Source organism: Lasioglossum baleicum, chromosome 16, assembly GCF_051020765.1.
Source record: "Lasioglossum baleicum chromosome 16, iyLasBale1, whole genome shotgun sequence".
NCBI lineage: Eukaryota > Metazoa > Arthropoda > Insecta > Hymenoptera > Halictidae > Lasioglossum > Lasioglossum baleicum.
The window spans coordinates 12,190,209-12,216,099 of record NC_134944.1 but is presented as its reverse complement, the minus strand read 5'-3'; the positions used below and the strand labels follow the sequence as shown (position 1 = coordinate 12,216,099).

General features: G+C 39.6%; 1 protein-coding gene across 5 annotated transcripts; it reads left to right on the top strand.

Moving 5' to 3' along the window:
• Positions 1-632: 632 nt before the first annotated feature.
• Machr-a (muscarinic Acetylcholine Receptor, A-type) lies at positions 633-25,464 on the top strand. 5 transcript variants are annotated; one of them, XM_076441275.1, is made up of 9 exons: positions 633-924; positions 1,508-1,639; positions 11,855-11,980; positions 12,055-12,173; positions 12,666-14,303; positions 15,056-15,335; positions 16,126-16,243; positions 20,738-21,028; positions 23,485-25,464. In XM_076441275.1, exons 5-9 carry the CDS (start codon positions 13,835-13,837, stop codon positions 24,028-24,030), a joined length of 1,704 nt encoding a protein of 567 aa, XP_076297390.1. In that variant the 5' UTR covers positions 633-924; positions 1,508-1,639; positions 11,855-11,980; positions 12,055-12,173; positions 12,666-13,834; the 3' UTR covers positions 24,031-25,464. The 5 variants fall into 5 exon arrangements, with proteins under 5 accessions (XP_076297390.1, XP_076297387.1, XP_076297391.1 ...); XM_076441272.1 differs by having other exon boundaries at positions 633-935; XM_076441276.1 differs by lacking the exon at positions 633-924 and having other exon boundaries at positions 1,448-1,639; positions 12,666-12,935; positions 13,308-14,303.
• Positions 25,465-25,891: the final 427 nt, after the last annotated feature.

The window sequence follows — 25,891 nt, the reverse complement described above, 5'->3', positions numbered from 1 at the left end:
TTCAATTGTCCAGATTTAGACATCACTTTTGGCTTGTCCACACTTAGGGCATTTCACCTTACATAGCAGGAGAATGCCTTTACAATAAAGAAGAATTTGGAATGCAGCGTGTGGCGATCCGGAGAATAGTATCTAGTAGGTAAGGACCAATGTCCCATACGTATGAATGGGCTGAACACGAAGACTCATGCGCGCGCTTCGAAAATCAAAATCAATGTGGTCCTCCCCTCGGAACTCAACACCGGCCTTGCTCTGGTTGCCCACGCCCTTAGTGTGCCTCGTACTTCCGTCGCGAACGCATCCTTCGTGCAATCATCGTTGCTTTGCGTCCTCTTCTCTCCTTCGCTCTGCTTCTCTCTCTCTCGCTCTCTCTCTCTCCCTCTCTCTCTCCCTCTCTCTCTGTCGCTCGCTCGCTCGCTCTCTCTTTCTTCTCTTCTCTATTTCTCTTTCCCTCACCCACCTTGCAGTCTCTCTCTCTCTCTCCCCTCTCTCTCTCCATATACATATATATATATATATATATATATATATATATATATATCTAACTCTATCTGTCTATCAGTCTGTCTCTCTCTCTCTCTCTCTCTCTCTCTCTCTCTCTCTCTTTCCACGTTTACCTCTTTCTCGATTTCTCTCTTTCTCAGTTATTTGTTCACTTACTCTCACGCATATACACGTACGCGGGTACATTATACATATAACATACACGCGGTTTGTCCTGTCTTGATCAGTGTGTCTACTTGTTGTATTGTCTACCCCCTTTGGGTTTAGGTTCGGGCTCGAGTGAATCAAAAGTAAAACGGAAATATGTGTCACCGATGATCGGTGAAAAGAGCGGCACTCGTGCAACATCGGATCGTTGGTGTTCGATCGTCGTCGGTTCAAAATATTTTGTGCATCGATGCACGCAACATTTTCCACTCGGTACGGTCCATGTATGTGTTTCGACGTCTTCCGATGTGCTGGCGCCCGTTCGGTGGCTGAAATTTTGTGATAATAACGGGAACAACCCATGAAAAACACTCGGACCTACCAATTTTCCATTCGCGTTTTTCCTCGATATATCGCGTCCATCCCAAGTGATATTTTCGACTCTGTTCTTGTCGGAGCTTGCAAACTGCGTTGTTTTCCTCGATGTCTCGTTCGTTGCTTTAATTTTCGACCGAATCGGGAAAATAGTATTGTTTCGATCCGATCGTTGGTGTTGCCGTTGAAATTGTTGACAGCACGGGTGTGTAATTACGAACCATATCGATCCGGGTTTGTTAAATGTAATTTTTTCATCTCGTTTCTTTTCATTCCGGAGTACGCGTACCTTGGATCCGATTATTGTTTATTCACGATTCGGGAACCGTTGAGTCTCGTTCACCTTTGTTTTCCAACCTCCTAACCAACAACAGGGCGCCTACCACGCCTTATACTTCTTTGCTTCGATTCGAACGCGAAATTCTCGGAACGTTCTGCAATATGTATTCGCGCTATCACCGTTTCTTTTTCCTCCAAACAGTACAATTTTCGACGTAACAAACCTAACATATTGAACGTGAAGGATAGAAATATATAAAATGTGTTGTACAATTAAGGAACTGATGAATTTTATACAAGTGGTTAAGTGTTATGTGTGAACACATGGGAAAAGGTAATAACAATTGTAATTATAATTAATTATTGTTGGTATTGTTGTCGTTACTATTGTTAAGCACATACCGAAATTTTTAGCGATATAAGATGCAGTAGAATGCAGTACAGTTTGTTAACTAATATTGCTATTCGATTTATACGATAAGCATTATTTTTTTTTTCTCACTGTTTTTATCAATGTTGTAAACCGTCCTTTTAAATGTTCAGTATTGTAATGCAGTTTTAATTTTTAATAGACCAAATATCCTGTACTCTTATACATTCTTATACACTATTCTTCTGGTATTATTGTGCATATACTTTTATTATTATTCTTTCATTAGATACGATATGTGATCATTCTAGGTTAAGTTACCAATTAAGTTTCCTTACACTTTATTATTATTTTGTTATTACATAATCTTAATTGTACGAGGCGTTTTCCACGTGTCGTGAGACTTTTCTAATGGCAGTATTATTAGAGTATTTTCGCGTTTTTTTTGTTAATAATGCATGCTGGATACAGATGGCATACGCAATTATAGCGTACAATTATTTAAAAACTAAAAGTGTTGAATGTCTCTGTGCGATTTTGTCGATTCTTTTTATAAATGAACATATCTATATGTAGAATAATCTGAGAACAGGGCGTAGCTATACCAACCCTTGTTATGTTATACAAACTGCATGTTACCCTTTCAACGGAGGTGTATCTTCGTATTATTTTTCGTTGGCTTAGTTTTATTGTTATTGTGCGTTTATTGTGCATTAGAATGACCTTTTACATAAATAAAATGACAGAAGCTAACTGCATTTTATTTTGAAAAATGAACAGTTCGAAATTGTAACCGAAGAAATACTGATGAACGAACTGATCAACTATTGGCATCTATTATACATTTGTATACATATATACCAATATGTACAAATCGATTGCAAATAAATAAAAAAGATGATTTCAAATAACTATGAGTTCAATTGTTTTTTTTATGTTTCTTCACAATTTAGGTGTATATCCGTTCCTTTTTCTTTTTTTTTTCACGCGAATGACATTTTATGTGTACTTATTGTGTGATGTGTACAGTACATACACATATTAGTGTGGAATTGACACAAATTTTGTCCAAAGTGTAAACAACAGGTATGCTTAATATGGGTGACACTCTTCATTTCGACTTTTATGTATATCTCATTTGTTATACACGATTCATTGACTTTGGTTCCCACAGAAACAGAAAGTTGATTATAAAAATCAACTACAGCGTCAATTTTCTCGAATCAACTAAAAATTCCATTAAATAAAAGATCCATTGTCGTGATTGGTTCAGTCTCATTGAATCAAGTTTTTATTTATGTTATTGTGATCTATTCTCAACAACTACCGTTTAAGCATTTGTTTAAAATAATATGGCGTCACATTTTGTAAATATTACAAATGAATATAAATATACAGTTACTGGTTTTAAATAGTTTTAATATTCGGATACTATATGGTTTTTGCGAAACTAATGCTTTCTATACTTACTTGAAATGTGGTTATCTAGAATTTTCTGGTCCGTAATAGGTTAAAGCACATATTCTAGTTTGTAGATATGTAAAATTAATTAGTTAATTTTTTATTGTTTCCAACATGATAAATCATAAAGAAAATTTGACCCGATATTGGCGTCGAAAAAATATTCGGACACTTGACATTACATAACGTTTTTTCCTATTTAGAAATACATAAGAAGAAAATTATAATAATTTTAATATGTTGAGGGATATCCCTTCTGTCTAATAACATGTTGCAAACGTGTCGGCATGTTTGAAATAATTTAGTTGAAAGTAATTTTTAGTAATACGTCTCCACTCTCTCTTCTGTCATTTTTAATTCTTCTTCTGTTTTTATAGGCGTTGTCCTAATATTACGGCCCAATAAATTCCACAAATTCTCAATTGGATTTAAATCCGGTGATTGTGACGGGGGATGTAGCACTTTCGGACAAGCATACAATAAATATTCCTCAACTATTCTCGATTAGTGTTTCCTGGTATCGTTGTGCTGGTAGAACTTAAAACTGTCGGGTATACCCATATTCGTTGCACTTTTTAATAAATTTTTCTTTAACAAGTCTAAATATCTGTTCTTGTCCAGAATACCTACAATGAAAATTAACTCTCCTACTCCAGCAGTTGAAATACACCCCCATACCATCAAGCCTCTCCGCCACCGTGTTTCACCGACAGTATTAACATGTTACGACTATTTTAACATGTTTCATCGACATGAAAACCATGTCGAAAATGTCTGTATTTCTCGCTGTCATGTGGGTGAAACAAAGCTACCTAGAATAAGAAATTGCAAGCAAATGGGTATCGGGAGAGACTAAATATGTTTATGCGCTAACGCAAGCTCTCCCTTATTGAACATCAAGTTTCACAGATATCCCGAGTCCACGCTCTCGTGAAATACATATAGCGTAACTATATTTAGAAATTTTTATGATAGAGATAGTTCAGCCGAAAGGGGCACTGAACAAAAAAATACTTTGAAAAGGGGCTGTGAATCAAAAAAGGTTGTGAAACTACCGTATATATTGATACTTTCACTTTAGCCCCGAGCTCCGATGCGAGGCCAACTGGGACCACGATGGCCACGGGTCAAAGTTGAATGTCCTTCGTCAAAAGCCTCTTGTGTAGGTACCAATCGAGCTATTACCGTGCAAGTTATACATACATACACACACTATACAATGTAGTCTGTCGAATAAAACTATCAGCTAACTGCATCTTTACCGTTATTTTCTTCATTAAGTCACTACACAGAAAATACTAATTCTCAAATATTGAATATACAATTTATTGGGTTGAGGAAAAAGTTTCTTCGTATCCACCCGATAGATGGTCTTACCATGTCATAACCAGAGATGGCGTTTAAAATTACTCACGGTGACTCATCACAGTGATCGTGAAAAAATCACGATCACGAATATGGTCCTAACTTTTTTATCTCGAGTCATAGCAATTCTTCATTTTTGAGTTAAAAAATTGTACTATATTATACATATACAATGTATGTAATTAGTAGAAAGATGTAGACAATTTCTTATTTAAATACAAATATCAGACAATACGTTACGTAATAACGGATAATTCGTGGTACGAGTCATTACTCTGATAAAGGTCGGCGCACACTAGACTGCACCGCCGCGCCGCGCCGTTTTGACTTTCTTCTATGTAGTTGATAGTTCTACAGTATGTTTTACATCTCAAGCACATGGGCAAATTTTTACTCGATCGGAGGCATCTTCAAGGGATACCCCCACTTCTCCCGGCCGCGCGTCTCGCTCCCCGGAGCGACCATAGTGCCCCGTATCCCTTGAAAATGCCTCCGATCGAGCAAAAATTTGCCCATGCCTGATGTGTAAAATATGGAACTATGAACGAACTACTATGCGTCATGCGTCCAACAAGAGATGACACAGAGAATTATCTCGTAGGTACCACGTGGTATCCCTAGTTCGCGCTACACGTCCTCCGCGATTGGCCGAATCCGATTTGGCGAAGACAGGAAACGAGCGCAATACAGCGATGTGGTGACGCCGAGCTCTCCTATGACGACCGTTCCCACCGGAACACCTAACTAAGCGCAAGAGTGAGATCTGCAGCCTAGCGTCAGGAGTCAGGAGTCAGGAGTGGGGTCTCGCAGATCTCCCTGCACCCCACTGTCAAAATCTCTGCCATCTCTTGTGGGACGGACAGTACATAGATAGTTACGTAGGTAGGATCCAGTAGGATCGTACATAGATACGAAACGTTATCTAGGACGCTTCCTGCCAGAAACGATCTTGAAGAGATTCCTGTGAGAAAATCGAACGCGCGGAATCTGTTCTCCATCGGTGGTAACAACTTGAACCGTTTTTCGTATATTTTAGTATTCTGGTATATTCTGGTAGATTCTTGTATATTCTATGGTATATTCCGGTACATTCTTGTATAGTATAGTATTGCGTCCTATAGTCATTCCATAACTTGAAATGGGTCATTTTAACATCTCTAATAATACTAGTGTTAATGAAAAATAAGAAAAAATATATTCTTATATCCCTCTGTTGAGCGTAAATTTTTGTTAATTTTAATCCAACCATAATAATTGTTTGTAGATTTCCGTGTGTTCGTGTTGTCAGATTATATGTACATTACATATACATACAGAGTTTCGTAAACAAATTTTTTAAAGTTTTTTTATTTAAATAATCAGTACTCTCTAAAAAACGCTCGGACTTGGGTGTATTTATTCTTGTTCTAGACTCACCAGGAAAAGTTTAATTAAAATCGGTGACCCCACCACTGTGTGACCTCTCCTTGTAAGCTTGATGCTGAAGCTGAGCGAGACAGCAGTTTCTGCCCGTTAAAAATATCGTGTTTGCAATAGTTTATTTTGCAGAGCGTGAAAAGTAGGAAAAAATAGATTTGAATCAGGCCATCAATGATATTATTATGCAGCGTTCCCCATGAGCCATAGTCGTAATCCTCTCCCAAGTCGATATTTATAAAACGAAGAGAACTATCGCTTAACACAGTTTACAGGCGCTTACGCGTGCGAGAGAGAGAGAGAGAGAGAGAGAGAGAGAGAGGACGAAACAATATTGGAAAATTATTTATAGCCTGAATAAGGAGAACTAATGTATCGCTATTGACGTGTAGGCATGCCATTTAATATTAAACCATGCTATATCACTAGAAATACAAACTCGAAGAATACAGAACTGCTAACTCTTCGAATAATAAATGTGTCTTTCGCACTCGCGTATATTACACTCTGGGACAAAAAGCAAATACCATCGCGTCTATTTTATCTCATTTCGTCCAATAAACGGACGAAACTAAAGAAAATGAATATTTTAACATGTCAACGAATATGTTGACACTGAATTGACACGCCTGTATGCAAAAATATAATGTACTGAATATCATCGACAATATTTACTCTAACAGAATTATAGGAATGAAAATGTAAATGCAGTAATTTTTCTATAGTCGAAATTGGTTGTACACGTTGAATGCAAAAAAAAAATATATCCCCTCCACTGTGGTAATCTGATTTCGGCTCGGGTATGTCGACGATGTGAACCACTACTAATCGAATTACAAAACATCTTTATTTTTCATTACTTTTTTATGGGACTTTGACCAACTTATTTGTGGCATTTTTCTTATTAAAATGACACTAAACTCGATATCATAATATCAACTGTATTTAGTGGTTTAATTGACGATGAAAGTTTCGGACGCAAGGAAGAACAGCCTATGGCAGGCATGGGCAGAAATAGCGCCAAAGCTAGGGAATTCTCCGTGGACGCCTACTTCTCCCGCCCGCGCGTCTCGCTCCCCGTGGTGGCCATAGTCCCGCGGAGCTCCTCAGGCCCGTACCTACCGCACGCCGTATGCACTGCGCACAGCACGACATTCCTTTGAAAACGAGGGAAGGCAAAGGAGCCGAATTTTTTAAATGTTTAAATGAATCGAAATATCCTCTTTTATTTTCTCAATGTTCGGATCGACTTATTTGTGCGAATGTTCGTTTTCGAAAATGCGTAGCATAAAAACAGAACAGCGTACACTGCTGAGCGATTCCTCGCTGACGTCTTTGATGCGAATATCAACGTCCAACTTCCCCTTCGATATTTCCGATGTGCCATGCAGTTCTAATGAACATGCGGAATAGTGAAGCTTTCTTTGAATAGCGAAATAATCAAGCTTTCCTAATTGCCAGTAAAATTTTGACAGTGTAATAAATACAATTTTCCACATTTATTTTTTCAAAATTATCGTGCCGCGCAGTGGAATAGGCCTATAGGGGAAACCACTTACAAAAAAAACGAAAAAAAACGCATTGACCATAGTACCTCATCGGTAATGTGGAAACCTATGGGTACGCGAGTCGCCCCAACGCGCCACGCGCAGTGCATACGGCGTGCGGTAGGTACGGGCCTGAGGAGCTCCGCGGGACTATGGCCACCACGGGGAGCGAGACGCGCGGGCGGGAGAAGTAGGCGTCCACCGAGAATTCCCTAGCTTTGGCGCTATTTCTGCCCATGCCTGGCCTATGGGAAAGAAATACACGCGGAGAGTCGCAGTCGCCGCGCCGGCACAGTTCAAAGCTTCGCCGCACGTCCTTACAATGTAATACCAATATAAAACAAACTTTTTTATTATTACTTATTTTTTCATGAAGCTTTCACCAATATATTTGTGGCATTTTTCTGAATAAAATGATACATACCAAGCACGATATAATTTCAACTGTATTTGGTGGTTTACTGCGTGACGGTATGAACTGTGACGAGCCAGGGCCGCGAGCAGCCGAGCAGCACGAGTGGCCGGCGCAGCGAAGGGTTGTTACCCTGGGAATATGGTATGAATGTGTTAGTTAAGGTACATGGACGAACCCAATGCGAGATTGGGAAGTCGCTAGGAATATATGTACATAGACAGCGAGGACGAACCTGACGCCAAGTCAGGGAGCCTCTAGGAATGGAGTGAAACGCAGACGATGACCTGATGCGTAATCAGGAAGCTGCTAGGAAGGTTTTCACTTCGTGAACGAACTCAATGCGAAATTCTCACTAGAGAAGCGACGCGCAGACGAACCTGATGCGAAACCGGGGAGCTGCTAGGAGATTGTATACGTAGAAGAACGCGGACGAACCCAATGCGAGATTGGGGAGGCTGGATGAGGGCACAGACACGAACCTGATGCGAAATCAGGGAGCCGCTAGGATTGTTAGCCGAGGATGGTATAGTTTTCGTGGAGGAACCCAATGAGAAATTGGGGATCCACTTGGTTGGATAAATCTCTGTTTGGAAGATTGTAATGTAACGAACGAACCTGATACGTAATCAGGGAGTCGCTAGGATTGTTAGTGGGCCTCGTAGCTATACATATGTATACATATAGTACATACATATATGTATATATAATTTAATTGATACAATCCGAGCGGTAACATTTGTTATTGATATGTACGAAACTGTACTTACGAAACCTACAGTTAGAAGACATGATTTGAAGACAGCATTTGAAGAACCTTTATCATCTTTAAAGAAGAATTGATTCTATTTATGTGTTATTATCTCGAAATAAAACTTTACTCTTCCGGGTATAGACACGATTTTTCAACCAAATCAGTACGATTTAGGTTAGTAATTGTAAGTGGCAAAATTCTACTTTTTCAATCATTTTATAATGTGGGAGGTGCTGCATACTAATTATATTAATAAGTAATTTTGTATAGATTATTTCTTACCTCGGAATATTAAAAGTTTGGAATTAGAACTCCTCTGGCCGTTAATGGCAAACGCTAACGAAAAAAATTGCCGTCATTTAGAGATGTTATTTGTAACAAAAATGTTTGAAAAAACAAGATTTTTGAAAAATTTTCTTTCCTTTGTGTCATTAATGCTCTTAATGTAAATAATAAACAGGATTTGTTACTGATTTTTTTCGTAAAATTTGTTGCGATGAATTATTATTCCTGGTCTCTGCAATTAACTGTTCAAAAAGATCCAACAATGTGATTTTCGCCTTACAAATTATATGTATACAATACGATAATGGTCGTTTTAATCATTTTCATTATTTTTAGATATACATATAAAAGCATAGCATAAGAAAATAGTTATTTTATAAGTATAGAATCTTCGGAAATTCGAAGGTCAATTGTTTTTCTCTTTTTAAATAGAATGCATATTTTTTCACATAAATCGATTCTTCGGAACAATCTGCGCAATAAAGTATTAAGGTATAAGGTTACAATAATCAATAGTTGATGAGATATTTTAAATTGAAAGTGAAATTTTTTCTATAATATAAATTCAAAATACATATTTTACAAATTATATTCTTTACCTGTGTATCCTATCATTTTAAACTGACGTCTATCATAATCCCTTTTACAATTTTTCATGTTCTTTGGAAACCATTATATCAATTTATATTTTCAAGATTATGCGGAGCTCATACAAAGCTTCTTAAATACAAAGGTTTTTTAATTACTTATTTATTTAGCCGCCAACATAAGGGTTAATCTATAAATATCTATAAACTGTTAAAAACTATTCGTAGTACAGAAAATAGTTTAGATACGAAATCAATGATTTCAAGGACATCATAATCTGGTGTAACTAGTTTTTCTGTAAATGGAAACATGTAGGTACAGTCAGTCCCATAAGTATTCGTACACCCTTTAACACAGAATGACTTTCTTACAATTATACCAAATGAATTTCGCCGACTATAATTCCTGCAATGGAAATTGACACTATTGGTTTCTTTAAAATAAACATTTTACTATTTTTTTATGTTTTGTTTCTGACCGCGCAGCGAAAAACCGTGTCTACAAATTAAATTAATATGTATCACATTATTATTACTATTATATTTTTCAAATCCATTGTCTATATTTATTTCCCGAAATTATCATGCAAAATAGTGGAATAAGCCTACAAAGGATACCACATAAGGCATACTTCTCTCCGGCCGGCCGCGGCCGCGGCCGGTACTCTCGCGTTCACAGCCCCCTCCGGCGCGGCGCGCGGCGGTTCGGTCGACGGTCGACCGGGATCGTGGGAGGAGGCTACTTCCCGCGTGTGGACCCCGCCTTAACCCCTTCGCCTACAATACAATATGAGAGACGTGATACGTCAATCGGGCTACACGCGACAAACTAAAACTACCGAACCATAGTCAAGATGACTGGAAACAAAAACAACATCTCGCAAAATAAAGTTACAGTCAAGTCGCGATTTGTTTCCCATCGCAGCTTCACAGCAGGAAGATCGTGTAGGGACACTATTTTTTTATACCTGCGTCGACCGCGCCGAAAGTACAAAGGATGCCGAGCGTAGAAAAGGACAACATGTAAACACGGGTCGCGCGTCCGAAGCGTATCGGTGAAATTGTAATACTAGTGCAATAATAAAACTTCTTTATTTTTACTTATTTTTAATGAAATTTTACCAATATATTTGTGACATTTTTCTGATTAAAATGACACGGAACAAAATACAATTTCGCCCATATTTAACGTTGTATCTTAACGGCTATGGTTATTAGCGACGGGACCTACACACAGTTTAAGGTGGATTCTGAACCACCTTGGGCACCACACCACAGTTTTAAATGGCACATGGAATATTTCCAGAGGTGCCGCGCCGGCGCGAGGTTTCGAACCCGAGACCACGGAGTCCTCAGTCGCGCGCTCTACCCATTGAAGCACTGCGCGCCCTTAATTACTGTACATGTGAAGCATAACTTACAATTAGTTACTCCATACCGTCAATTAATCCACCAAATACAGTTGAAATTATATCGTGTTTAGTGTCATTTTAATCAGAAAAATGTCACAAATAAGTTGGTGAAATTCTCGATGCCGTTACGCGGCAGCTTTACACTGCTCGGAGACCGAGAGCCAGCTCGAGCTTCGTGGTCCCTGCGGCGTTGCCCCTTAGTGGAGTGGGTACGCAAGGGAGATTTTTGGGTAGACTCTCGCGGGGGCGGGGGATAGAAATCGCGACGTTACTGTAAGTAGTTATACCTTGCTTATGTATTTACATCTGAAAAAGCGTGTGCGATTTACACAATCTCGAACGCTCACTGTCAGTCAAACCGACGAAAAGGGTTCGACGTGTAACCGACCTTGTTGTTGTTTACGGCACGCGCTCTCGGAACTTCGGAAATCGTAAGTTAAGGGGTTAAAGACGGAGCCTTTTACCCGGCCTGAATGGCCGCGGCGCAGCGCGGCGGCCTTAGGGGCCTTGCTCGCCTTTCCGTGTTATTGCGAGGGGAATTATATGCCCGCCTGGCAACTCGGTCGTGACCAGAGTCGCCAGATAAGGGGAGGGAGCACGACGAATTGAGTGGAAAAAGTTGCCCTCCCTGCCAGTATCTGACACATGCACAACATAGAGACGAAACGCCGCGCCGCGTCACGTGAACAGGCTACAGCGGATGCGTGGGGAATTGCGTCGTCGAATGGGAAGGTGGAGTAGGAACTGGTAGGAACATAATCTTAATCTGGCGACTCTGGTCGTGACTAACCCGGTAATAGCAGGGAGAAAGCTGACAGAGTCCGATTTATTGCGGATCCCACGTCGCGCGTCGTATATGCGTTGCGACTTTTATCATAATTTTAAACTGCCGAACAAAAGTTATGACATGCATATTTACGAAATGTTTACAATGTTACAGGGTCTTCATAAATGTACAAAATGACTTGTTCCCGATTCGCTCCGTATGCTGACCCACACATTCTAGGGCAAATTTGCGTCGGCGATGGCAACAGTGCGCTGGATGTTATTATGGATTCCTTACATGGTAATAAGTCCAAGTCATTGTATTCATTCAATGTTCTATTTTGTATCTTGAGATACAAATCATTGAATTTTCAGGGTCCAACTTTCCACGCGCGCTGTATGAACTCCGGGCGGCAAAGCGCGCAGCAGCAAAAAGACAGATTTACACACAAAAAACATGCGTAGATGCACAGTTACCTGCACAAATATTAACAGTAAGTTTGTTAATATATTTTTCAGACTAGTATTATCATTGCTTTTGCAAAACTGTATGTCTGTCTGTGATCAATAAAACTTTTATAATACAGTGGTGCGCGGTTAAAATTGGGCCATTCTTTTCCTTGCATAACCAGAAATTTTTGCATTTTTCCTATCTTCTCCAGTAATATTGGCCGCGAGAAGATGCGAGAAATCCAAATGTCCAAAATAAAACTTTTGTACCATTGATCCACCAGGATCGAAATTTAGATTTCTCACATCTTCTCGCGGCCAAATCTACTGGATATCATAGGGTAAAGGCAAACATTTATAGGAGAAAGTCAAAAATTTTTGTTACGCTGGAAAAAATTTACCCTAAAGTTGCATCAGATCTACACGGTTAATATTACATGAGTCTACTTGTATACCCTCTAAAGTTAAAATTTATTAAACCGTACAAATACATTTTTGTACATAATACTATCTGCAGGATATTTTCTTCGTTACAGATTGCACGCCATCGATGCGGAAATTGAGGGAGCTATGCAGTTGACGTATTCCTCAATTTTCTAAAGAAAAACGAATACCAGAATATCGTGGTGGTATAAATGTATAGACGCGTGTAAAGCACAAGGAATACAAATTGCAGATAGATTGAAAATAAAATAAAGATGTGCTGGGCCGATACGTGACACGTAAGAAACATAACAGAATAAAAGTATTTCTTAATGCATACAGAGAAGAAATAGTAATTAAACAAAGAGAGAGGAGAAAAGAAGGTATATATATATACATACATATATATATATATATATATATACATATATATACATAGAGTGTGTGAGAGAGAGAGAGTGTGTGAGAGAGAGAGTGTGTGTGAGAGAGAGTGTGTGAGAGAGAGAGTGTGTGAGAGAGAGAGTGTGTGAGAGAGAGAGTGTGTGTGAGAGAGAGTGTGTGAGAGAAAGAGTGAGAGAGAGAGAGAGAGAGAGAGAGAGAGAGAGAGAGAGAGAGAGAGAGAGAGAGAGAGAGAGAGAGAGAGAGAGAGAGAGAGAGAGAGAGAGAGAGAGAGAGAGAGAGAGATTGGACAGAAGAAGGAACGAGCATAAGGAAGAGAAAGATATTTTCGTGAAGGAATAGACAAATTTTTACAGAAGAAGTAGACAAATACGAACTATGAAATAGAAATGAGAAAATAGAACTTGGAGATGTTTCTACTACAACGACAAATGGAAAATGCTTTAAATAACAAAATAAAAACGAAGAGCTGTACGAAAACAAAGGAAAGGAAATACTGTATAGGAATTATAAGCGATACAATTAAAAGTAACTAAGAAACTTTTATATGCGAAAGAAGTTGTTTTAAATAGAAAAAAAAAACTAAAAATACGAAAAAGTGACGGTTTATTTGATGAAGCTAGATTTTGTGGAAGAAAGTGGTTTTTTAACGCGAAGATCGACGTACCCACGTCGGGAAAATACGTTTCAGAGAAAAATTGAATCACGAGCGAAATCGTTGAAAATGGGAAGACAAAGCTTGCATTCGAACGTACGAGAAACGAAACGGAATAGAGACGAAGGCGGACAGTTTGGAAATGTCGTTGAATCAGAAATGGAATAACAAACGCGTCAAGAGAGAAACAAATAAAGAAACTGTTTGGCAACAGCGAACTTTCCAGACATGAATGTTACCGTAATCGTGGACTTCTCCAGCACCGAAAATTACGATGCAACCAATGGTCTTGATTGCGGTGGAGAACCATACGCGTACGCGATATGGGAACGTGTGATGATAGTAATGATTGCCGTCTTCCTTAGCGTGATAACTGTTGTCGGAAATATTATGGTGATGATTTCGTTCAAGATCGACAAACAATTGCAAACTACCTCCAATTATTTTTTGTTCAGTTTGGCAGTTGCTGATTTTGCGATCGGTCTAATCTCCATGCCTCTATTCACGGTTTACACTGTGCTTGGTTATTGGCCGCTAGGACCACATGTCTGCGACACATGGTTGGCATTGGATTACTTGGCGAGCAACGCATCGGTTTTAAATCTTCTGATTATCAGTTTCGACCGATATTTCTCTATAATGTGGCCTCTCTCCTATCGCGTCAAGAGGACATCTTCTAAAGCAGCCATTATGATCGGTAATTGATCTTCTTTTGAAATCTAACAATAACAATAAGAATAAGTATCAGGGTTGAGGTAAACTTTTCCCTGCGTAACCAGAAATTTTTCTCTTTCTCCTATAAATTTGATCTGCATGCGCAAGATTTCGCGCGCATGCGCGGCGATTAGACCTTAAGCACCCCGCAGAATTTTCAAAAATTTATATGATTTAATTCTGAAACGAATGAATGTATAACAAGCGTATTTGTGTATATTTTCCAACTCGGAGGACACGTCCTAGAGTCTTTTTGTCCGGTACAGATTGTTTCGGTACATTCCCGCCAATATAACTGCCTCAGGCACTGATGCCAAGGCTGTGGTACTGTGGTACTAAACCATACCCCCACCATAGCCTACTATTGCCCCTACGTTGTTTTCCAACGCGCCCGCGCGCTACACTCACCAGCGTACCTCTACTGTATCCATAGAGGTACGCTGGTGAGTGTAGCGCGCGGGCGTGTTGGAAAGGATACGTAGGGGCAATAGTAGGCTATGGTGGGGGTATGGTTTAGTACCACAGTACCACAGCCTTGGCATCACTGGCCTCAGGGCTCTGCTACCTCATCATACATAGATACGTTACGGTATTCGACCATATCTACTGGATAACACACATAGGAAAAAGGGAAAAATTTCTGGTTACGTAATTAGGAAAAGAGCAGCTCATTGTCAGGCCTGCGTTACGCTGTTCAAATGTACCGGGTATGGAAGAATATAAATTTTGTTCTAGCGTCAGCATGGGGAGTTTCATTACTTCTATGGCCACCATGGATTTATGCTTGGCCATACATTGAGGGACAAAGAACGGTACCTCCGACGGCTTGCTACATTCAATTCATCGAGACAAATCATTACATTACATTTGGTACCGCAATCGCCGCATTTTACGTGCCGGTCACGGTGATGATCTTTCTTTATTGGCGGATATGGAAGAAAACTACGAATCGGCAGAAGACGCTGCCATATTTGCAGGCAGGATCAGAGGATATGAGTAAAAGGAGTACATCGAGGTGAAAATCACTAACATTTATTCCAATTTAATAATCTATATACATATAAAAGTAATACCTTCAAATAATAGGTTTGTTCATAATAAGATTATTGTAAACACATATTAGGTCAGGGCAAAAGTTCGTACCCAGCTTCGTATTACATCCAAGTGTACAACCTGGAAATCGGGCACGAAATTTTGCACTGAGCTAATATTACATTCTGCGTGTTGGATGTAAACGCCAACGATGGGATAGATTCTGTAAACAGTAAACAGTCGTGTTATATGTTATATGATATGAATACTTGTCTCAAATTGATTTTGTTATATTTAACTTTTTATATTAATTTTTAGCAACCTTTCCATCGTTTATCAGGGCCCGCTCTAGCGGTTACGACGCCCCGGGCAAAAAAACAAATTGCCGCCCCTTTTTAAGCACTAAGCACCGCGCTGAACAAAATGACCTTTTTTTTTTAGCAAAATTGTCTGGCAAGGGTAGTCTAAAATTTTCTATTAATTGAATATTTAAAACATCAATATTTTTCTCACACTTACAGCCAAAGCCACAATGGCGCCCCTAAATTTTGGCGCCCCGGGCAAATGCCCGGGTTGTCCCCCCCCCCCTAGAGCGGGCCCTGCGTTTATAGGGAAAGCATAATAAGCATACTGTGTTCTTGTTCTTATATGGATCTATCATTTCCAGGAGTCCCCAAAAATTACCATTTTTAGCATTCTTCTTTATTACAGTATATACGAACATTAAACACACTAATTAATATGTAAACGTTCTTTTGTTTCGTTTGGAACAGTGGAAGGTTGGACACGGATGACCTCCGGAGACCTAGGAGCGAATCTAGCACGGGCGTAAGCGATTCGACACATATGGCAGTCTCGTATCTTGATAGACAGTATTCTCAATTCAAAACAGTGAGTACATATTCAGAATAGTACAGATAACATGGCTTAGCAACATTCTTTGATATTATTATTAGAATATTTCTATACAAAAGCATTATCACATGAAACTGTTTCTCTGAGCTCTGTATGATTTCTCTTATGCATTTAAGTAAAAATTTCGGTTTACACATAATAGTAGAGGGAGTTCTTCTAACGTTAAACTGTACCTAATATCGGACAGTAATCGTATCGTTAACAATCGTTTCAAATTTTACCGAGCTATTATACATATTGTGTACGTTAAAAACAAACAATAATCACGTTTATGCACATGAAATTATCAAACTATTATGTTTATTTCCCTTTTTGTGGTCAAAAGACCAGTGTCAACTGTGTTATTATATCTTTTCATGCATATTTTTCTATGTTGCACATATGTAGAGCATTGTGCGCGAGGTATAGGTATTAGGTATACCCAAGCAACATGAATCGTAAGAAAAAAGATTAGAGGAAAAAATCTAAAAATAAACTTGAAATTGCTAGAATACTAGAACCGAGGCAGACGAACCAAGGGACAATCTGCATAGTTTGTTTAAAAAATAGCGAAAAGAATCGGATTCGATGTCAGACTGCCAAATGGACCAGCGCGGCGTGGCTTGTGACATTGTGACGTATCACGCAGGGTTTTACAGTCCGGTACTAGAGAGGCACTTAATGATTTCTTAAAATCCTCTAACCAAAGTAATACAATATTAATTTATGTTAATTATTATGGAAACGTTGATTATTATTCACATAATTTTGGTTTCTAATATCGTCAATTATAAATAATGCAGAATAAAATGAAATAGTATTATATTTTTTCATTTATTTAAAAAAAATCTCAAGTGTCCAGCACTAACGGAACTCCCCCTATATGTAAGCGATAAGTCTACATATTAATAACTTTATGTATGACAAGTTTATTCTTTATTTACTGTAGCATAGAAATAGCTTCCCTGAACAAGTGAATAACTTGTCTTTCAAATTGTAATGGGGGCAAGAAAAGAAAAGAAAAGAAACAGTTTCGTGTAAATGTTACATTTCATGCTAAATTCACAGTACAATTTCCTATTCTCACTGCTTTCTAGAATTGAAAAAACTGTCGGAACGTTTCTCACGTTGATATTATAAAAATAAGCATTCTATAGACTCTGTCGGACAAAAAGATAACACAATTATTTGTACAACAAATTTTATCAACATTCCCAGTCAACCAGGCCTGTCGAGGCAGTGATCTGTCGAGGCACAGCTCGAGCCCAGGGTGCGGAGGCCACCTAACTGACCTAACGGGCATTATACTGGCCGAACGTCGCTCGAAGCTGCTCTAGGCACACGATGGCTAGTGGCTACGTGGGCCGTGGGCTCGTATTCTTGCCTCGGCACCGGCGCGGCGCGGCGCGGCGCGGCGCGGCACCATCTCGGCCGCGGCCATAGTTGCTGCGAGCCGCGAGCACTATGACAGTGGGGGTATTCCATGAGAATGCCTGCTCGCGTGCTAGTTCTGGCCATGCCTGGTCTACAATATCAATACATACTGTGTGGAATTAGTCTCGCAGTCACTTTCGAATTGATATTATTATTGTTGCCCGTTTTTCGCAAGCAGATAGGATCTGCGAACAACCAGAACTGCCTTTCTCCATAATTTTCTGGATTTTCCAATGTACTATCGTTTTTCACATACAGTATTCGTGCTACCTTTTTGTCCGCCAGTATATGTAGATCGATTCTTCGGTGTGTAATGCTAAACAGCTACAGCCGTGTATGAAGGTCCAAACCGCGCCCGGGCCGATTTTTATTCGACTTCGAAATCATTCGATAGCCCACGAAAGAAGAAACCTTCTCTGCCAAATTACAACCTGATACCTCTTCTGTGTATAGGTAGTTACAGGCGAAAATCGAAAAACCAGTTTTTGCCCCACTTTTCCAATTGAATCGCAATTGAAAAATTGTGAGAAAATCTGACACATTTAGAGTACCAAATCACATATTAAATAACGTTTTCCGATTTTTCCGTTACAAACTCTGGTTTAAAAAAATGAAAAACACGAAAAAAATCGAAGAAATGCAGATTTCATCATGCAGCAGTTTAAGAGCGACACCTACAGAATTAATTCAGGAATAAGATATTGTGATAAACATTATACTCGATTTTTTCAGACTGCTGGGTCTGGTGCTTCATTGTTAAAGAAAATAAAAACCAATTTTGTCGACGTTAGTTCAAAGTTATGCCTGTTTCTCTTAATTCTTTGACTGTACTGCACAATGTTAAATAGTTATAGTAAGCATTGGGAGAAACATTTTGCAGACTTTAACCCTCCGTACGTTATGCCAGAGTCATTCGTGACCCGTCACGACAGCGGCAGTGTCGCCAGACCGAAGGAATTGAGGGGATGAATACAGTTATCATCTCTCTGTCATTACCGGATTAGTCACGCGACATCGTCGTACATGCACGACAGAGACGAAACATGTCGCGTAACCGGGCCGTGGCGGAAGCGTGGGGACGATCGTCGCTGGAGAATGGGGGAATGGCGTCTTAGAAGAGGTAAGGTAGAGTGGAAGACAATTCTGAATCTGGCGACACTTGAGGGTAACCTCGAACGACTGTCAATATGTATTAGTGAAATATCGGCGTGGATCAGATATGACTCGAGGATAGGCCTAGAATTTGCAGGACTCCGAGGAAAAAGTTGTAACGCTACTTGTGTATTCGCGGCGCCCGCGCCCTCTTGGTAGTTGTTCGGGCTCAACAGGGTTCATTGAGAGAGAGAGAGAGAGAGAGAGAGAGAGAGGGGGGGTGGGGGGGAGAGAGAGAGGGAGAGAGAGAGGACGAGGTAAAAACCACGGCCGCACTTGGTTAGCAGTAGCACCCCGGCAGGAGAGAACGGCGATAATATTGGATAATATCCGGTCGTCTGTCGAGAGGACGGGAGAGTACAGGAGACTGCTCCTGGCCGCTCGCGCTCGTTTCGACATGGAGAATTGGAGAGAGGACAGAGCAACCTCCTGGACGCCTGTTAACACGGAACCTAGCTAGAGTACACGTGTGAATTCCTAGAGAATTCTATTTTCGATTTTGCGTATTGTATTTTGAAACGTTTGAACGAATTTTTATTCCTCCGTACCTCCGCTGTACCCAAAATCCTAAATTCGAAAATAAATCTTGTCTGTCCAGTCCTTTGCGAAAAATATGGCTACAAACTTCCTTATTTTTAGTTTTTCAAGAATAAAAATTTCACTATGGAGTTCGTCCGTCTCGTTTTGCTAATTACAATGACACCAGACATGATATAGTTACACAATCATACTTACTATTACTCGTGTAATAAACGATTCAAGTTTCAGGCGCGAAAGAGGATGGCGAATAGAAATGAAAGAGAAGCAGGGCGTTGGAGCGTCGAACTTCACTCTCTCTCTCTCTTCCTTCTTCAATCGCTATGCTTGTCTAAGTTTGTGATAAAGCTTATCACGATGTATCTTATTCCTGAATTAATTCGGTAGGTGCCGCTCTTAAACTTCTACATGAAAACTGCTTTTTTTCCTGTTTTTTATTTTTCAAAACCAAAGTTCGCAACGGAAAAATCTAACAACGTTTTCTAACATGTTGCTCAATGTCAAGAAACATGCCACATTATTTTCAGAATTTTTAATTGTGATTAAAATAGGTAAAATTGGTAAAATAGGGCAGAATCTGTGATTTTGGATTTTCACCTGTAACTTCCCTTACGGATGTGGTATGCGGTTGAAATGGACAGAAAGGATTCGTTTTCGGTAGGCTGTCGGATATGGTTCAGGTGCAATTAAAATCGGGGCTGCTCTTTTACTCTTGCGTAACCACGCAAGTTTTCACTTTCTCCTATAAATTTTTACATTTTCCTATGTTATCCTGTAGATTTGAACGAGAAGGTGTGAGAAATCCAAGTTTCGATCCTGGAGGACCGATAGTTGAAAAGTTACAAGTGTTTAAAGTTGAGCAATTTCCAGTGTTTCGGTTTTGACAAGTTAGCGCCGCCATGTTCCGTCTAGTGACATGCACGCGGTCATGCCGATAATTATTAAGTGCGATTGTGAGGGAGAGGGCGGAGAGGGACGGCTTGGGAATCTACGTGATCAACATTAGCACGTGCTTGTTGAACCTAGTGCAACCTAGCGGCTACGTTCGATAAGAAGCGGCGCGCGACCGTCACTGCACACTACATGGCGGAGCTAACATGTAAAAAACACTGGAAGAGTAGCTCAACTTTAAACATTTATAACTAGTGAACCATTGATCCTGCAGAATCGAAACTTGGATTTCTCACATCTTCTCATCCAAATCTACCGAATATCATAGGAAAAAGGTAAAAATTTATAGGAGAAATGCAAGTGGTTACGCAAGGAAAAGTGGTTACCCAAAACTTTTTACGTATCTTACTATTTACTTCTGTGCGAGTTCTAATCTTTAAATTCCAAGTTCTAATCTCTGAACATTGTTTATTACAGAAATATAAACCATGGATCCGATTTAAAATGTGGTGCACCGCATGGTGGCTTAGTGGTCGCGACGATGATGACGATGACGACGACGATGACGACGATGACGATGATTATATCGAAGGAGCTGAAAGTAGTCGTACCACCGGGCATGGCGTTGATGAAGCTATTACACCATTGTCAGCAGAAACTCCTCTTACCGTCACGGTGTCCCGATCACCATCGATAACGAACAACCACGAATACGGAAAACCTGGGAGATTTAGCGAACTATCAACGAAAAGTATCCCTATCGATACTGTACGTTATATTCCTCGGTATTGTACGACTGTTGCATGATCATTTCATCTTTTACTGGTTGCACTTTTCACCGAGTAAAAAGTTGAGCCAAAATGGTGGACGACAACATTGAATCCCAAATGAATTTGGTCTTGACTCATAGATTATTATTTCAGACGCTAGCGGATGTCTTTTACTATAATTAGTGTATAATTGTGACAAGGTGTACAAACTGGTGTACTTTAGTGTTACTATTTCAGCTATTATAATTTTTCAACCCTCGTATTGGGTTCGGATCAATATCAGCCTGTAAGGGATATTCAAATTTCCATTCTTTGGACTACTTTGCACTACATTAACTTTTATATACATTTTATGTAATTACGAATGCAATTACGACCCGATTTTTCCAATTTATTCTTTTACATCGGATACTATTCTATGTAGAAAAGCCGTATATACATATATGTAACAATTCAGTGAACACAATAGAAGGGTTAAATACGATGCTTTTTACACACCATTATACATATGGTACTATGGTACATAGAATCTTCTACATATACATACATAGAGTCTTCTAATTGAGTCACATTCTATGTCCGACGAAGGAGACCGTTCTAAGCGAGTTCGCCTACCTCTTCCACTCTGAGGGGCATACTCCACGAGGGGCCAAGAAGCTCGAGCTGCCTCGAGATATATCGGTGTGAACCACTACTAATCCATTTACGAAACTTCTTTATTTTTCATTATTTTTTATGGGACTTTGACCAACCTATTTGTGGAATTTTTCTGATTGAAATGATACCAAATATGATATAATTCCGGTGATATAATATTTACTTTTCTAATGAATGATTAATGTTTTTCGACGCAAGGAAAAACAGCGTATCGGAAATCGGAAATCTTTCAACTGTGTCGGAGCGCGCGCGCCGCGACTCTCCGCATTTCTTCCCCATACGCCATACACACTGTCCTTTGTCTTTGCGTCGAAAACTTTTGTCTTTCATTACACAAGTAAATATAATTGGAATTATATCATATTTGGTATCATTTTCATTAGAAAAATACCACGAATATGCTGATCAAAGTCTTATAAAAAAATAATGAAAAATAAAGAAATTTTGTTATTGGATTAGTTATGTTTACACTTTTCGGCGACTAAAGCCCCTCGAGCTTCGCTGTCCTTTTCTACGTTCGGCGCGGTAGATGCGACCAAAAAAATATAGATTGGGACTTTGCTGTAGTATACGAAAACAGTGTGTTCTGCAGGCTCCACCGAAAAAGTAGATCAACAGAAGAAATACTACGCGTACGACATTAAACATTATGAGCATCTATAGCTTTCTTTCTATACATATAAGACGAGGGAGGGTAGAGAGGAGGGGGTGAGGGGATATGGGTCTCAAATTTTGCGCAAAACAACTGTGTCATTGTGAATATTGAATATTGAATTTTCGGCATTGTCTCGTCAAAATCTACAAAATTATACATTGCGTTCGACTACTGGCGGGAGAAAATTTAAGGGGTGGTTCTCCACAATGATATAAGACGAAAATGAAGAATAAAAAAATTGCGATTTCGGCTTCGTTATATAGTTATTAACAATTAAAAATCCGTCTAAAAAGCGGCAACGCGACCAGCAATATACATAGTGTACGTTACGTACTTACTACTACTTACGTCTTACGTGATAGAGGCGCGCGACACTCCTTTATCAAGTGACAGATACGTGCAGCATACCTTGGTTCTCATTTGGGACCGCAGCGTGTTGAAAATGTTTAACAAATTAATCGTTGAACGACATTGAACCTACCTACCTACCTACACCTACCTACGTTAAAATCCACAAGGGCATTTCTAATATCCGCCCTATACAAGAATTATCGAGCAGAAGGGATCAATGCCCTTTCACTTTTTAATTGTTCTCACATGAGTAGTTTACTCGAGATCACTATAAAATAGTATCCATTGTGTCCATAAATGTTGAAGAAAATCCTCGCAAAGTGAGGGTCGAGTTGGTCCCGTTGCCGCATTTTAGGCGGATTTGTTAATTGTTAAATAACTAAATAACAAAGCCGAAATCGCAATTTTTTTCCAGTTATTCCTTTTCGTCTTATATTATGATAGAGAAGCACTCGTTAAATTTCTCCCAGCTGTAGTCGAATAGGGACTAGTATAAGGAAAAGTGAAAAATTTCTGGGTCCCTAAGGTGGTCAAGAGTTAGAACAAGAGTTATCATTGTTTTAGAGGTGTCTGATATGAATATTATTGCGAGTCACTATGTATATTCCTGACAGTTATGTATGGTATATTGTGTAAGTGAAATGGGGGGATACTCGTATCCATAGGAGCTGCTACATGCATGGCGTTTGTGAATGTTTGAATGTTAAAAGTTAAAAGTTAAAAGTAATTCCGATGGTGTAGAATTCAAGACATAACTGATTGAGCCCGTAACAAATGTTGAAAAATTGTAGGTCTACACAATTCTAATCCGGTTACCTACACATGACAGCAGCGAGAAAGGAAAGTACATAGAGAAGCCGAGCATAAAAATGTACCAAGGCGAGAGTCCCACGTCAATAACCAGGAGGCCGTCGCAAATGCTTGACATAGGGATGCCGTTGAACATGAGGAGCAAGGTGAAGCCCGCGACGACGACTAAGGTTGCTGCGAGCAAAGTCGCGGCGACGAAAAAGAAAAACATCCAGGACAAAAAAGGGGAACGCAAAGCTGCAAAGACTTTATCTGCCATCTTGTTGGCATTCATCATCACGTGGACACCATACAATATTCTCGTTCTGATTAAATCCATCACAGCCTGTTCGTTGTACATACCGCAACCACTGTGGGACTTTTTCTATTATCTTTGTTATATTAATAGTACTGTGAATCCGATGTGTTATGCCCTATGCAACGCGGCTTTCCGAAGAACCTATGTGCGAATACTGAAGTGCAAGTGGCATAACAGGAACAGGAGTGGAGTATTTTCGCAACTCAATCCGAAGAATAACTCAATTTAAAAAGAGATCGACGAAGCGCGTTTTATGCGTGACATTTACATTTTATATATATTATCGTCGCGTCGCGTGGGTAGAAGAATTATTCTTTCGATTTGAAACTGGTTTCGAGTTTGTTTCAGGTAAAAGCGATCGGATTGACTAATAATATAAGTGTATTGTTGTATTTGACCAAGAATTTTTCTCACATAATAGTAATAAGTATTATTTATTTTTACGTCGTTGTACAATAAGAATTGCAAAAGCGACTGGAAAGAATAATTGTACTTAAAGACGAAGGAATTTTTAATCTAAATCGCTGGAAATCGAGGGAGATTTTGACATGTTTTTAGTTAATAACAGCTCGGATTTCCACATTTGAGGCAATGCAACGTGAATACTGCCATGGAAATATAATCTTTATAAATATAATTCTGTGAATTGTACAAAGAAAAGACAGAAAGGGGAAGAAGATTAGGCACATTATATAGTATTACAGTGCCAAACGTATGGTTCGTGTTTACTCGTGTAATCGTACGACTTTGCGCAGACGTGAACTAGCGCATTTCCCCAGTTCGCGGGATAAAGTCAGCTTCCGCAAACGATACTGTCTCTCGCGCCCGTTCCAACGTGTATCGAACGCGATATACGACCAGACTTATTCTAAATCAAAAAAACAACAAAAACAAAAGAAAAGAAACGAAACGAAAGAATCGATCGATTCTTTAACACGGCCCATTATTTCACTTTCAACGTTTCGTCACTGTTGTTGTTTTCGCCGATCTCGTTTGATCGGAAATCGGAAAGTCCTGCGCACAAACAATTATTAACTTACATCTGAGTTGCGTTCATTTCAAGGATGAAACGAACAATTCTACAACTTTTCGATCAGTGTTGTCCATGGGAGGGATCGAGTGGGTTGGATTTATTATAATACTAGAATCGGAATGCGTCTGGAATTGCCGAAAACACTTCCTCTCGAATCCGCCCGATTTTAACCATAATCTCGCAATCCGTTGCTTCGGCCCTTTCCGGCACGGCGCGGCGCGGCGTCCAAACGCAATTCAAGGCCCGTACTGCTGATGAGTGTTGACAAGAAAGTCCCTGGTAGGAGCGCGCGCTGTCCTTCTCTACGTTCGGCTCGGCCTTTGAAGCTCAAAAAAATGGTGTTCCGTCTACGATAAATGCAAACGAACCCCCCCCCCCCCGAGGCTTTTGCGTTTATAGAGGATTTACTGTATATGCAACTTTATTGTATAAAGTGTACACGAGCAAAGTTCTCACTTGATTGGAATTAGAACATTCATTCGATTAATGAAATTATTTCGTCCAGTAGTAGATTTACTTCGTGCATCTGTCAAGTGTTGAATAATTAAGACGAAAAAGGCAAGGGTTTTAGACGTTTTCTGGACAGGAATTCACTTATTGGTTAAAATTAGACAGTTCCTGAACATTAATGATGTTCTCATCAGTGTTCCGAAGAAAATATAAATAACGTACGAAATTCTATGAACAGTTACTGTATTAACAAATGGTTGTTACGCTTGTATTATTTATTAATTTGTGTACAGTTAAACTTTTAAGTAACAAGTCACACGCTTAGTTCTATGCTATTCTATTCTAACTTGCTTACTCCACCTTGGCGCTCACTGTCCCCTCATTAGCAGGAATCATTAGCGAACGCAACGAAGGTGCGCTCTGCACGGAAGAAACGTTGGCGGGGGAGGCAAATATTTGAGGGGCCCCAACCGTGCCCAGCACAGACGTACGCGCATCAGGTTACTCGTCGTCGGAAAGTAGGGGAATAACTAGGTCGTAGAAGGGGAAGGGTAGAGTGAGCGACAAGTCTTAAATCTGGCGACACTGTACCGAACTGAAACGAACC